The sequence below is a fragment of the Hevea brasiliensis genome, chromosome 18, assembly GCF_030052815.1.
Source record: "Hevea brasiliensis isolate MT/VB/25A 57/8 chromosome 18, ASM3005281v1, whole genome shotgun sequence".
Taxonomy (NCBI): domain Eukaryota; kingdom Viridiplantae; phylum Streptophyta; class Magnoliopsida; order Malpighiales; family Euphorbiaceae; genus Hevea; species Hevea brasiliensis.
Genome location: NC_079510.1, coordinates 43,892,806 through 43,905,444, shown reverse-complemented (window position 1 = coordinate 43,905,444; position 12,639 = coordinate 43,892,806). Strand labels below are relative to the sequence as shown.

The 12,639-nt window shown below is 29.6% G+C and overlaps 1 protein-coding gene across 1 annotated transcript; it reads left to right on the top strand.

Annotated features, from left to right (window-relative positions):
• The first annotated feature begins 330 nt into the window (after nt 1-330).
• Nucleotides 331-5,817, top strand: LOC110639745 (MLP-like protein 34). Its single transcript, XM_021790820.2, has 5 exons — nt 331-611; nt 754-1,016; nt 3,918-4,010; nt 4,553-4,778; nt 5,463-5,817. Exons 1-5 carry the CDS (start codon nt 425-427, stop codon nt 5,732-5,734), a joined length of 1,041 nt encoding a protein of 346 aa, XP_021646512.2. The 5' UTR covers nt 331-424; the 3' UTR covers nt 5,735-5,817.
• The last annotated feature ends 6,822 nt before the right edge of the window (nt 5,818-12,639 follow it).

Here is a 12,639-nt window from a genome sequence, read left to right as displayed (position 1 = left end):
TTTTTTAATTAAGTATGATGTAAAACTTTATTTATGGACATTTATATCAAATATGATGATTTGTATTAGATTCATAATATTATCATACATGATTTTATGCTATGGTTTGGTTCGATCTCGGTTCAATCTCAATTGAACTTCAAATGCTTAACTCTCTGACTTCACCGATTTTTAAATCGGGGCAAGTCTAAAAACCATAGTAAGTGGTATCAATAATACTTATATCTGTCCGCATTGTTTTGTATGGCTAGGAAAACATACTTGAGATTTTATATGTAATTTTGAGAAACAGGAAGCATAAGTGGGAAACTTTCAAGACTACTATATATAGGTGGCATCTACCCACATTTTTTCACACCTCTGCTTCCTAGCTACTCTATTCTGAAACTTGAGTTTCGCATATACATCTTGTCAGCTAGATAATATGGCTCTAGTGGGCAAATTGGAGACTGAAATAGAGGTAAAATCCTCTGCTGAAAAGTTCTTCAGCACATACAGAGCAAAAGCACATATTGTCCCCAAAACTCACCATGAGAATTTACATGGCGTTGAGGTCCATGAAGGTGATTTGTACTCCTCAGGCTCAATCAAGCAGTGGACTTTTAACTTAGGTAACGTAAAAACAAATACATATGTATGTATGCATGTATAGTATAATTCTAAATCAATAGTGTCATATTATATTAGCATGCGCTCTTTCGAAGTAAGTAATAATATTTAATATCTTTAATTTAATTTCTTCTCAATCTGTAGATGGGAAAGTTCAGACTGTAAAAGGAAGGATACATGTAGACGAGGAAAAGAAGTCTGTAACTTCTGTCACAGTGGAAGGAGAGATACTGAAAAAGTACAAAAGCTTTAACGTCACCATTCAAGTTATACCCAAAGGTGAAGGTAGCCTGGTGAAATGGATTTGGGAGTATGAGAAAGTAAGCCTGGATATTCCAGACCCGAAGAAATTCCTGGATTTAGCTATCAATGTCACCAAGGATGTTGATGCATACGCTACTAGCGCTTGAAGTACCAGAACCGGAAGACACAAATCCTTTATTAATTTCGTCTTATTTACTAAAAAAAAGAAGTGTGTTTGCTTCCTCCAATGAATAATAGTGTCTTCAGCATGTGCTATTACCTTCAATTAGGCTGTGTAACGTATGTGTGTTATTGCTTGATGTGTGTTTTTGTTATATGTTATGACCCAAATGGTGACTGTTGCTCCTTCCGGAGAGGGTACGCTGTCGTGCGTTTTAACCACCCTCTTTGTCCAAGATCAGCTCTCTCTTTTTTCCTCCTTAACTCTTCATTCAAAGCTGCTGATCGGTCTACACAACCATACAATTTTCACTGAATTTAATTCCAAGGCTTTTTCGCATTCAAACTTGACCTCCTTATTCGGTTCATACCTAGAATCCGTCATGTTTCAGATTGGGCTCGAAATCAGATAAAAATTGATCTGTTTAAATTTAAAATTAAAATCGGTCAATGATTAAAAAGTTTAAATCAAATCAAAATCAATATTCTAGGGTATCAAGCCCGATCCCTCTCCTCAACCCTTAAATTAGATTGGACTAGATAGTTCGTCCACTTAAAAAAAATAAAAATAAAAATAAAAATCAACCTTTAGATTGCATCAAATTTGGAATTGGAATCATCTCTAAATCAGACCGAAATTGAAATCACTGATTTTGAATTTTTGAATCGGATCACTTCCCCTGCCACAAATCGAAGCTAACCCATCGCTGGAACTATCTGTACCCATGTCAATTCATACTCAATTCGTGACCATCCAAATCTAAATGACAGGTAAAATTGAGGGTCTGATGAAGATCAACCAGACAATTTATGTGATGGACTGGAATATAATTCATTGACTTGAAAATTAAATAATTAAAATTTAAAAAATAATATTTTAGCTTCAAATAATTTTTAGTTAGTGAATTAACTCAAAATCTAATTTATATAGCAATTTCGTTTTTATTTATTTCATAAAAAATAATTTTATTTTTGACAAATATTTTACAAAAAATATTAAATATTATTTAATATAACATTTAAAATCAGTTAAAAAATAATTAAATTTATTATAAAAACAAAGTGAAGGACACTAGTTTCAATAATTTAAAAACCTAAGTGGAATCACAATTAAAAAAAGCAAATGATAGTAAAGAAAGCGTTAAAATACTATTTTTTAATTTTAAAATAAGAAGTTATTTTTTTATAATTAAAAAATTATTTATTTATAATTTTTTAAATAAAAAATATATTTTATAAATCATACAAATTAATTTTTAAAACACTTTTTGTCACAAAGTGAGAGAAAGATGCGGACAATTCTCATTCCATCAAATCAAAGCTTCAGCAGATCCTTGTTTTATACACATCAGAGAAAGAGGAAAAAGAAACAAGGGAGAAAATAATAACTGCTCTGCCTACTAATGTTGACTTTTAAAAAAAGAAAATTAATGTTGACTGCTTTAATAAACTCAGCTGCTTAAATCTAGCCAAGTAAATTTATCTGCTAAAAATAAATAACTCTACAAAAGCTGCAACTCTTCTATCTTTCTGCTGCTTTGCTTGATGCTTTTCTTTGAAAAATTTTGCACGTCATCTCTTGTAGTAACTTTATTGTCATGGGGAGTGTTCTTTGATAATTGATTTTTTTTATAAGAAATTTATCTACATAAAAAAAGTCTTACTGCATAATGAATTAATTCTATAATTTATATTTAGTTTTGACCCTAATTTTAAATGTCTACCTTCCTTTAAATAATTAAAAATAAAATAATATAAATTATAAATGGGCAGATATGAAAAATTATAGTTTCCAAATTTGAGTTAAAAAACTTTTTTATATAAACAAACTAAATGTGAAAGAAAATAAATTTACCCGATTAGAAAATTATTTAAGATAGTTTAAAAAATATTATAAAGAAAAATAAAGGTGCAATGTAACCTGATAGTGAGATTTATTTTTTAGAGATGAGTCTTATATGTCTTTTATCATCTCATCTTTTTTTGATATGAGAATTTCATATTTATATATTTTCAACAATCTTTCTCTTAAGTGTGAATTTATTTTACCCACTCGAGCATATATCTCTAAGAGCTACTCTAGAGCCATCAAACATTCCACCATCGGCTCTAATATCACTTGTTAGAGATCTGAGGAGCTAAACACCTGAAGAGAATTCTTCTTGAAAGAACACTCATGGGTTTTACAACACATCCAACTTAAAACCTAAATCAATGGGTATATGGGTCATTCCCACTTATATATTTGCCTTCTTCAATTTTACAATTTTGTTTGAGAGATGAAAAGTAAAGAAAAACCTTGAAGTGGAAGAGGGTTTTTTTTTTTTTGGTTTGAAGGAAAAGGAGAAAGAAAATAGCTGAAAAGATGGGGAGAGTTGAAAATGTGGAACCAGAGAGAAAGATAATGTAGAAAATAGTGGCTAACCAAAACCGAGATGAATCTAACCAAGATCAAAAAGCTCAATAGGTCTTATCCCAAATAATTTCTCAAATCATCCTTACAAATCCTTCTCCTTCTATTATACAGAGAACAAATCATAACAGATAAGCAAATCCTGAAATAACTAAACCAGCAAATGAAAAGGATAGAACAACAGATATATTCATTCTTTTTATGCTTAATTAATTATAGTTTTATGATGTCAAATGCAGTTTTATCCATAATCACTTGTACCAAATCGACTCACAGCTTGCTTGTTCTTTCAAATGTCAAGCTATCTGCAATTCTATTTGCTGACCTTGAGTTGTGAACAAAACAAAACTTTTTAAACAAAGACTGCAGTCTGATATCTGAATTTTAGCGTATTCGACTCGATTTGGAAGTTTTGGACTTTTGGTTGGCCTCTGGTGCTTTTCTTTATTTCATTTTCTTGTATATTTTGTAGTCTTGTTTTTTGAAAAGCTGTGCTGCAGATGCAAGACATGTCTGCTGTTGCTGTCCTCCTTCTCTCCTCTTTCTTCCTATTGCTCTTTTGCAGGTTTTAAAAGTTTATTCTGTGTTATCCTATCAAGCTATTGCTTGTGCTCCTTCCATCTTTACAGGAAGTATATCTACATCACTTGCACCCAAATTTTTATCCAAAACAGTAGAAAAATAAACAAAGATGGAGAATATCAGGTCAGTTCAATCATTTTTATTTTCTTTGAATATTCGAGGCTAATCTAGATCAAAATCAGCACCTCCGAATTGCCTATCAAAATATTCTCTTCCCTAGTGGAAAAAGATTTGATATCCATCTTTTCTTGGTGGACCTGTCAAGAATCTGATCCACTATTTTTCTAACACTTCGTTTCCTTAATTTTTCCTTTTTTAGCGTAAAGATAACAAAAGAATCTTAGCACTTCTAAATTTGAAGACAACTATTGACATATATTCTTGACAAATTCAAGAATCTGATTTCTCTATCGTCTATTGAGCTGTTCACGTTACTGATGGAATTCTTTCACTTTTTGGAGCTGGTCCTGCAATACAGGTCATGTGATTCCCTTTCGTTCTCTATATACTGAGGCTATGGCCTAGACATTGTCACTGCAGTCGTTGCTTGCTTCATATCATCAAATGGCTCAAATCGAAAAGCTGGAAGTCCAAACAGAGATTAAATCCTCTGCTGCTAAGTTTTATGAGATTTTAAGAAGCAAAGCGTATCTCATACCCAAGATCTGCCCTGATTATGTAAAGGACATTCAAGCTCTTCAAGGCGATTGGGACTCTGTGGGCTCAGTCAGGCTGTGGACTTATGTTGCTGGTAAGACTGCAATTAGTATAATCTCACCTTATTACAATATTGCAGAATCACTTTTTTTTTTTTTTTATATATAATTTTATTTGATCTCTAGCCGACCCCAAATTTTTGGGATAAAGGCTTAGTTGAGTTGAGTTGGGTATAATTTTATTTGATCTCAATTGTACCACTAATTAAAACTTATTAGTTAGACGCATCTAATTTTATATGAAAATAATGTTAATAACCATTAGATTAAATATTTTTATCAAGATATATGTAAAATTAATGAAAGTTTGTATGATAAGTCTATAAATCTATATGCAAATATTTGATCTAATAATTAGTAAACCCATTCCATATAAAATCGTACTTATTATTAATAGTGCCCCTTATTAATTATGTATCATTTTTCTAGCAATCAGATGTAACGAAATTAATTATTCATTTGCTTTATTATATTTCAATTTATTTTTATCAAAGTTATATGGAGCATTTAATATAAATTCGATCCCATATGAAACGAGTTTTATAGTTGTTAGATTAAATATTTATATCATGATTTGTGTAGAATTAATTAACTAAAGTATATATAATGATTATATGATTTTAGATATAAATATTTAATTTAATAATTACTAAATTCATTTTTATATAAGGTCGAGCTTATAGTAGTCATACTTTAATTAATGTTTCATATGATTTTAGGGAATTGTGAGACAGTTAAGGAGAAGGTGGAATCCATAGATGAGCAAAGTAGGACTATCACCTTCAACATATTGGAAGGAGAGATCATGAAACACTACAAGACTTACAAGCCAATCGTTCAGGTCACAACAATCGGTCCAGGCAGCTTGGCAAAATGGAGTATAGAATATGAGAAAAAAAACGAGGACATCCCACCTCCTCACAAGTACATGGAGTTTCTAGCTAACTTCAACAAGGCCGTTGATGCTTACCTTCTTGCCAACAAGGCATAGAATAAAAATGACATGCCTTTTAAAAGTATTGTTACTTATTGCATATAACTAATAATTAATAAAAGCTTTAAAGCTTTATGGCATTGAAACTGTTACTTTTAAAATTTTAATATTGAAAAATTTTAAATTTCAATTTTAATTGAATTAAAATGAAAAAAATATTATTTAGTCTCTACATTTTAGTGAAATTAATTACTTAATCTCTTTATTTAAAAAAAATACATCATTTAGTTTTATATTTTAAACGGTTTAGTCTCTACCTCAATTTTTCTATTAGTCAAAAAATTTTAATGTCAATCAAACTATTATTTAGTTTATCTATTTTAGTAAAATTAATTAGTTAATTCCTGTATTTTAAAGGTACATTAGTTAGTCCTTATAATTTAGATTAATTAACTTTTTAATCCCTTCGATTATTTTTTTATATCTAAACTATCATGACCTTCTCCCTCTTATTTCTCTCTTATCCTCTCTTATTTCTCTCTCATATTTCTTCCCCTCTGCACTCATATCCTTCTCCCATTCATTCTCTCTCTATTTTCATCACTTGATAGAATATAGTACAAACTATATGCGCAAAAAAGGTTAATTAGTTTCCTTAGATCTCTAAGTAATCAAGTGATAATCCAGGAAAATTGTTTTTCAATAGAGAAAATATAAAATTGATGCCTAAGGATTTCAATAAAAATACCTAAACAATTTTATAAAAATACAAATTTCAAATTTAGTCTCCATAAAATAAAATTTCCACTTTCATCTAAGAATATATTTTCAAAATATTGTAACTAACTAATTAATTTTGCTAAAATCAATGGACTAAATAGTAATGTTATTTAAAATATAGGAACCAACTAATAAATTTCATTAAAATAGAGAGACTAAATAGTAGTTTAATTAATTTTAAAATTTATTGACTAACAGAAAATTTAATGAAAAAACTAAAAAATTTAATGAAAATAAAATACATTAACTAAATGGTGTATTTTCAAAATGCAAATACAAACTAGTTAATTTCTTTAAAATGTAGCTATTTGCATAATGTATATATATATTGATTTATTTGACCTCCTTGGAATAAAAGGCACAAACGCATGATCAATTCCAACCGCATCTAGCATGGTCCTGCACTGAAATTAGGGACGTTCGTCTCATAATTATAACACTAGTATTTGCTTATCAAGCTCGACCTTTTGAAAGTTGGCTAATTATCGGTCTCTGCTGTTTCACAAACAAAAGTAAAAAATTTAATTAAAGCAAACTACGTTAAAGAAGAAAACAGAGAAATAAATAAAGTTAAAAGAATAACAGGAAGGAGAATATTAATCAAGGCACCATTCATAACAGGAGCAGTAGAAGTAGAAAAGCCATGTGAAAATTACGAAGAAATAAAGCACTATAACACCACCGGCTGTAAACAAAAAGGAATAGAAAACATAAGTGAAAAAAAAGCAAGCATGAAGGACACAGACAAAAAGGATTAAACAAAGCAGAATCAAACCTTAAACAGCAAACAAAAGACTAAGCATTAAGGATAGAGAAGTTTCTATTCATAAAAAAAGCTCAATAAGCTAAAAGAAGCTGATCATCTCACCACCAGAAGGGTTACTTTATACACTTTGCTGAAATAAAAACAAGCTTGGCGATACATGCATTTTATATAGTTATTTATGTTAAATTTTATAATTATTGTATTAATTTGTTAATCATTTTTAGTTAATTTTATTCGTTATTTAGTTAATTTTTCATAATTATCAATTTTTAGACTAATTTATAATTTTACTTTTGTTTTATAGATAAAATTATATTTTGAGGGACTAAAAAATAATTGTGCAAGTAAGGAATGATTTCAAGTCTGAAAGTGCCAAAATGAAGCTTCAAAATTGAAGAATATGAAAATTGCCAAAATCTGCATAACTTGCTACACATCCTGTGCAGCTTTTGTACATAAATCAGAAGTAATTTTGGACTTGTCGAAATCTGTACAAGGGACTACACAGCTTGGGCACTTTCACACCTACCCTATGCACCTTCACGAAAGGAATTCTCAAGTTACCAAAACATGCACAACCTCTTGTACAGCCTATGCAGCCCGCATGTGCACCTTCATGGAAGATCTCAAAACATGCCAAAACCTGCACAGCCTGTGCACCTTCACGAGAAGCCTCTGGAACCTACCAAATATGCACAAGATCCTGCATAACATTGTACATAGCCTGTGCACTTCCTCATTAATTGGCTAATGAAAAAATTCCTCCTTTAGCCAATTAATGAGGAAGTGCACAGCCTGTGCACTTCTTCATTAATTGGCAAAAAGAGGAATTTTTTCACATGAACAATGACCTTACTCACACCATTTTTAGGGTTTTTGTCAGAGGATATAAAAAGGAAACTTACCTCATTTTTACAGTAAGAATAAAGATTGAAAAAGAAGGAAAGAAATAAAATGGGAGCTGACACTTCCTTTTTTGGATCGAGAAATTAGATTCTTCTTCTCTTCTTCACATTTTCTATACTTCTTCTATCGGGTTTCTTTAGTTTTGGTTTATTTTCATAATTTATTTCCTCTTTTACTTAGAATCTCTTATATTAAACATGGATTGTGAGTAGTTTTCTTTGATTCTGGAGTTGAGGATATAATATTTGAGTTATTTTTATAGATTTGAACGGGGTTAGTCCCAATTTAATAAAATTTATGAGGCTTAATCCATTTCTTGTATGCTTATTTAAGTCCCAATTTAATGAAATTTATGAGGTTTAATCTATTTCTTGTGTACTTATTTACATGCTTAGTGAAGGGCCCCATTAAGTTATGTTCTTAATCTTTGGTTGAAGGACCAAAAAGAGAAGACCAAGTGATAGATAATAAAAAAATTGGACTTAATTAGCTTAGATCTAGAAATAGACTAAGCATTAAAAGTGCTTAATAGATTGATTAAAGAACCTAATTGGTCTTATTTAATTTTAAACTCCATAAAAGTAGGATTTAATTAACTAAGACACTCTTTGATTCACTCAGAAGAGATTTCAAAGGATTTTAGAATACCTTTAAAACCTATAGATTTCATAGATTGAGCTAGCTAGGAAAATTCCAAATTGACTTGAATATGAATCCTCAACTCTAGAATCGTTTTTTTATCAATTGTTGCTTGAAAATTTACATTTGAGTGCTTAGTTAAATCTCATTTTATCAATTTTCATTATTAATATTCTCAATTTCTTAATTTAGACAATTATTAAATTAGTTATTATTTGAATTTAGTTTTGTATTTTAATACCTTAAATTTCAAATTTCCAAATTTCTTTTATTTGTTTGATTAAATTACAATTTTAGTATAGTGCATTTTACATCAAAAATTTAATTGAAAACACAACTCTTCACAGGAACGATATTTTTTTCTATACTACTTAAACGAACCGTGCACTTGCGATTGGGCCACATCACTTACCAGTCAGAAGATATAAGCAAACCTACATATTTCTGTCATGAAATGATAGGTATGTGGGCTTCCTACTGTGAAGCCTAGAGGAACAAAAATTTTAAAAAAAGAATCCTTATTTATAGCAAACATGTGAAGCTCTTTCCTTATTCTAGCAAATATATGTGAAGCTCTCTAAAATATATGAACTAAACCAATTGACCTTACTCGCACAACTTTTATTTGTTTTGTATGATGAACATACTGCCGTAACAAAGAAGAAGAGAAAAGACAAAGAACATGGCAACAATTTGAAAAATTTAAAGACCACCCGAGGGCAAAAAAAAGCAATGGGTCTTGAAGTTTAAGTTTCCATGAATAGATCAAACAGCTTACGAGAGTAGCAAAGCACAAAGGAAAAATTATACAATGAAATCGATGTATGTGCAATAGTTTTATTGTAACTATTGATTATGATGGGTTTCACATGGGTTTCACTATAATCAATAATTATAATTAAACCGTTGTATGTATAACGGTTACACAAGATAAAAATTCAGCATAGAGAAGAAGCGAGAAAAGACAAACAAGCAAAGGAAGATAATAGGATGCCGTTTTAGCAAAGAATCGAAGGCAAGAAAAACAACTCAATTCTAAGGAAAAGGTGTCCAAGAAAAGACCTCATCAAAGCAACAAAATGCACCGGAAAAGAAAAAAAAAGCATAGCATAAAAAAGCCGACTAGACAAATGTGTAAATCAACTTCACTAAAATTAATTTGCCATTTACTATACAGGCAAACTGACTTTTATATTATAGGTTATGAATCGATTTTATTTTGGTTACAACTCTCATTTTCAATATAAAAATATGTCTAATATATATTTTTATAATAAATATTTATTATAAAATTTATATATTGTAAATTTAAAATATATAATTAAAAAATAAATATATTAATTATATATATAAATTTTATAACAAATATTTAATTTAAAAATTTTTAAACACAACAAGAAAAATATAAAATGCTTACAAAAATTACTTATAGAATTTTTTTTTTCATATATAATTTCCAATGAATTACTTAGGAATGATGGATGGGAAGTAATATGTTAGAGTTTAAGTTGAATTAAAATTAATTAGAAAATTAGATAAAATAGTAAGTTTAGCATAATTTAAATTAGGAAGTTTAATAATTGAAGTTTCAAAAGTACTAGATTTTTAGTGGCTTATATATATGTGTAATTGGTTGGCCATTATATTATAGAGAGCTCACGAAGTGGAGAAGTGTGTTGAATTTTGTGAGTTTTGTTTGAGTGATTTTGAGAATGAGAAAATAATTAGTGATTGTATAATTATTTTTTCCTTGATGGTGAATTTGTTGGTAGAGTAGGCTTACGTCGAATCGCGTTAAATTTTGTGTTCTTTATTTTGTGTATGGGTGTGAATTTTCACAATAAGTGGTATCAGAGTTGTGGTTTGAGAAATTTGAGGTGGAGTCATTTGATGAGAAAAATAATTTTAATTTTTTGCAAAGCAACATGCATGAAAGATGTCCTTGTACAACAATGATTAATTAAAGCATTGAACGAAAAGCAACCGACGACCATGAAAAATGATGATTGGGAGGAGCTTTAACAAAGTGCAGTGAGTACAATTCAATTGATGTTAGCCCCTAATGTAAAGTACAATGTCTTAGAGGAGACTTCGCCAATTATTTTGTGGAAGAAATTCAAGAGTTTGTACATATCAAAATTACTCAAAATCGTTTATACTTGAAGAAGGAGTTGTATCAACTGAGAATAGATAAAGGTACTAATATGAGGGATCACCTTAATATTTTCAATAAATTAATTATCTAATTGGCTAATGTTAGTGTGAAGGTACATGATGAAGATAAAACCCTCTTATTTTTAACATCTCTCCCATAATTTTATAAAAGTTTGGTGACAGCCCTAACAGTTTAGAAGAAGACTTTAAAGGTGGAGAAGGTTACCACAGTTTTCTTGGATGATAAGAAGTTTAAGAAGATAGTTAGTAACAATGAAGGTGGAGCTTTGCTGCTGGTTCTAGTTGTGATATAAGCAATCCACGTGGAAATAATTGGAGAAGGAATAATAGATTGAGCTCGAGATCACGAATAGACCTTAAAGATAGAAAATGATACTACTGTCATGAGAAAGGTCACATTTAATACCATTGTATGAAGATGAAGGAAGATCTTGCAGAGTTTAAATAATTCAAAAAGGAAAAGAAGAAATTGCTACAATTACAATTGATGATGGTGTTGATAATGAATGTTTGAATGTGAATGATGATAAGAAAAAGACAAAAGATCCATTACAAGATGAGTGGTTAATGGATTCTGTTTGCCCAACCCATATTTGCTCAAAGAATGAGTAATTTGATGTGATTGTAGAAAAGAAATGAGAGAAAGTGAAGCTAGCTAATGGGAATAAGATGGAGGTTGAAAGCGTGGGAAGAGTGAATATCAAGTTGCATGGTGATCTTATGAAATTGTTTGATAAAGTGAAATATGTTCCTAATCTTGAAAGGAACTTAATTTCCTTGGGAAGCTAGATTCTTTGGGTTATAAGTGTTCAATTCATAGTGGAGTCATGAGAGTTGACCAATGTGCTATTGTAATCATGAAGAGTGAGAAGATTGGTGCATTGAATCTCAAAAAATTGGAAGGAAATATATTGATTGAAAGAATATAAGTCGAGGCAGGAGGCAACATTAACAATCAAGAGTGCAAGAAAGTACTAAAGAGAAAATTGACTTTTACAGAAGTTGTGAAAACTAATTCTATTTGATTTGGAGGTGAAAATTGTTACAGTTCAAATTCTAATTAATTCAATTACAATTAAAAATTAAAATTAATTAGGTTATTAGATAAAATAAGAAGTTTAGTATAATTTAAATTATAAAATTTAATAATTAGAATTCCAAAAGGATTAAGTTTTTAGTGGCCTACATATATGTCTTTATATATGTGTAATTAGTTGATCATTATATTGTAATCAGCTCAGATAGATGTGTTAAATTCCGCGAGTTTTATTTAAGTAATTTTTTACATAATTATTTTTATTTTGATAGTGAATTTATTAGTAGAGTAAGTTTACATAAAAAAAATTACAATGATTTTAGCAAAGGATTGCTTGCATAACAATTACCAATGATCGAGGAAATTGATTTAATTTATCGATGAGTTTATTTTGTCAGCAATTATAAAAAATAAAATATGAAAAAAATTTGTCGATGAAAGTTAATTTTCCATAATTAATGACCCATTTTTTTTTTCAATAATGTTATATGAAAAATTATAACATAATTAAAAATATAAATAACATAAATTCAAAATAAATTATGAACGGAATGTGTCCGTTGGTAAAATAAGCGGCTTGGTGAAACAGACCCAAACCCAATACAAAAAGGTCCCACGGTTGGAGGGCTAAGGTTTCGGGTTTTGCAGTGAACTCACCAC

What these genes read in the sequence shown, in the direction of transcription:
- LOC110639745 (XM_021790820.2), top strand. Translation starts at nt 425, where the DNA reads ATGGCTCTAGTGGGCAAATTGGAGACTGAAATAGAGGTAAAATCCTCT. An exon ending in GCAGTGGACTTTTAACTTAG is followed by an intron (nt 612 to 753) that starts GTAACGTAAAAA and finishes CTCAATCTGTAG; the next exon opens with ATGGGAAAGTTCAGACTGTA. An exon ending in ATGCATACGCTACTAGCGCT is followed by an intron (nt 1,017 to 3,917) that starts TGAAGTACCAGA and finishes TATATTTTGTAG; the next exon opens with TCTTGTTTTTTGAAAAGCTG.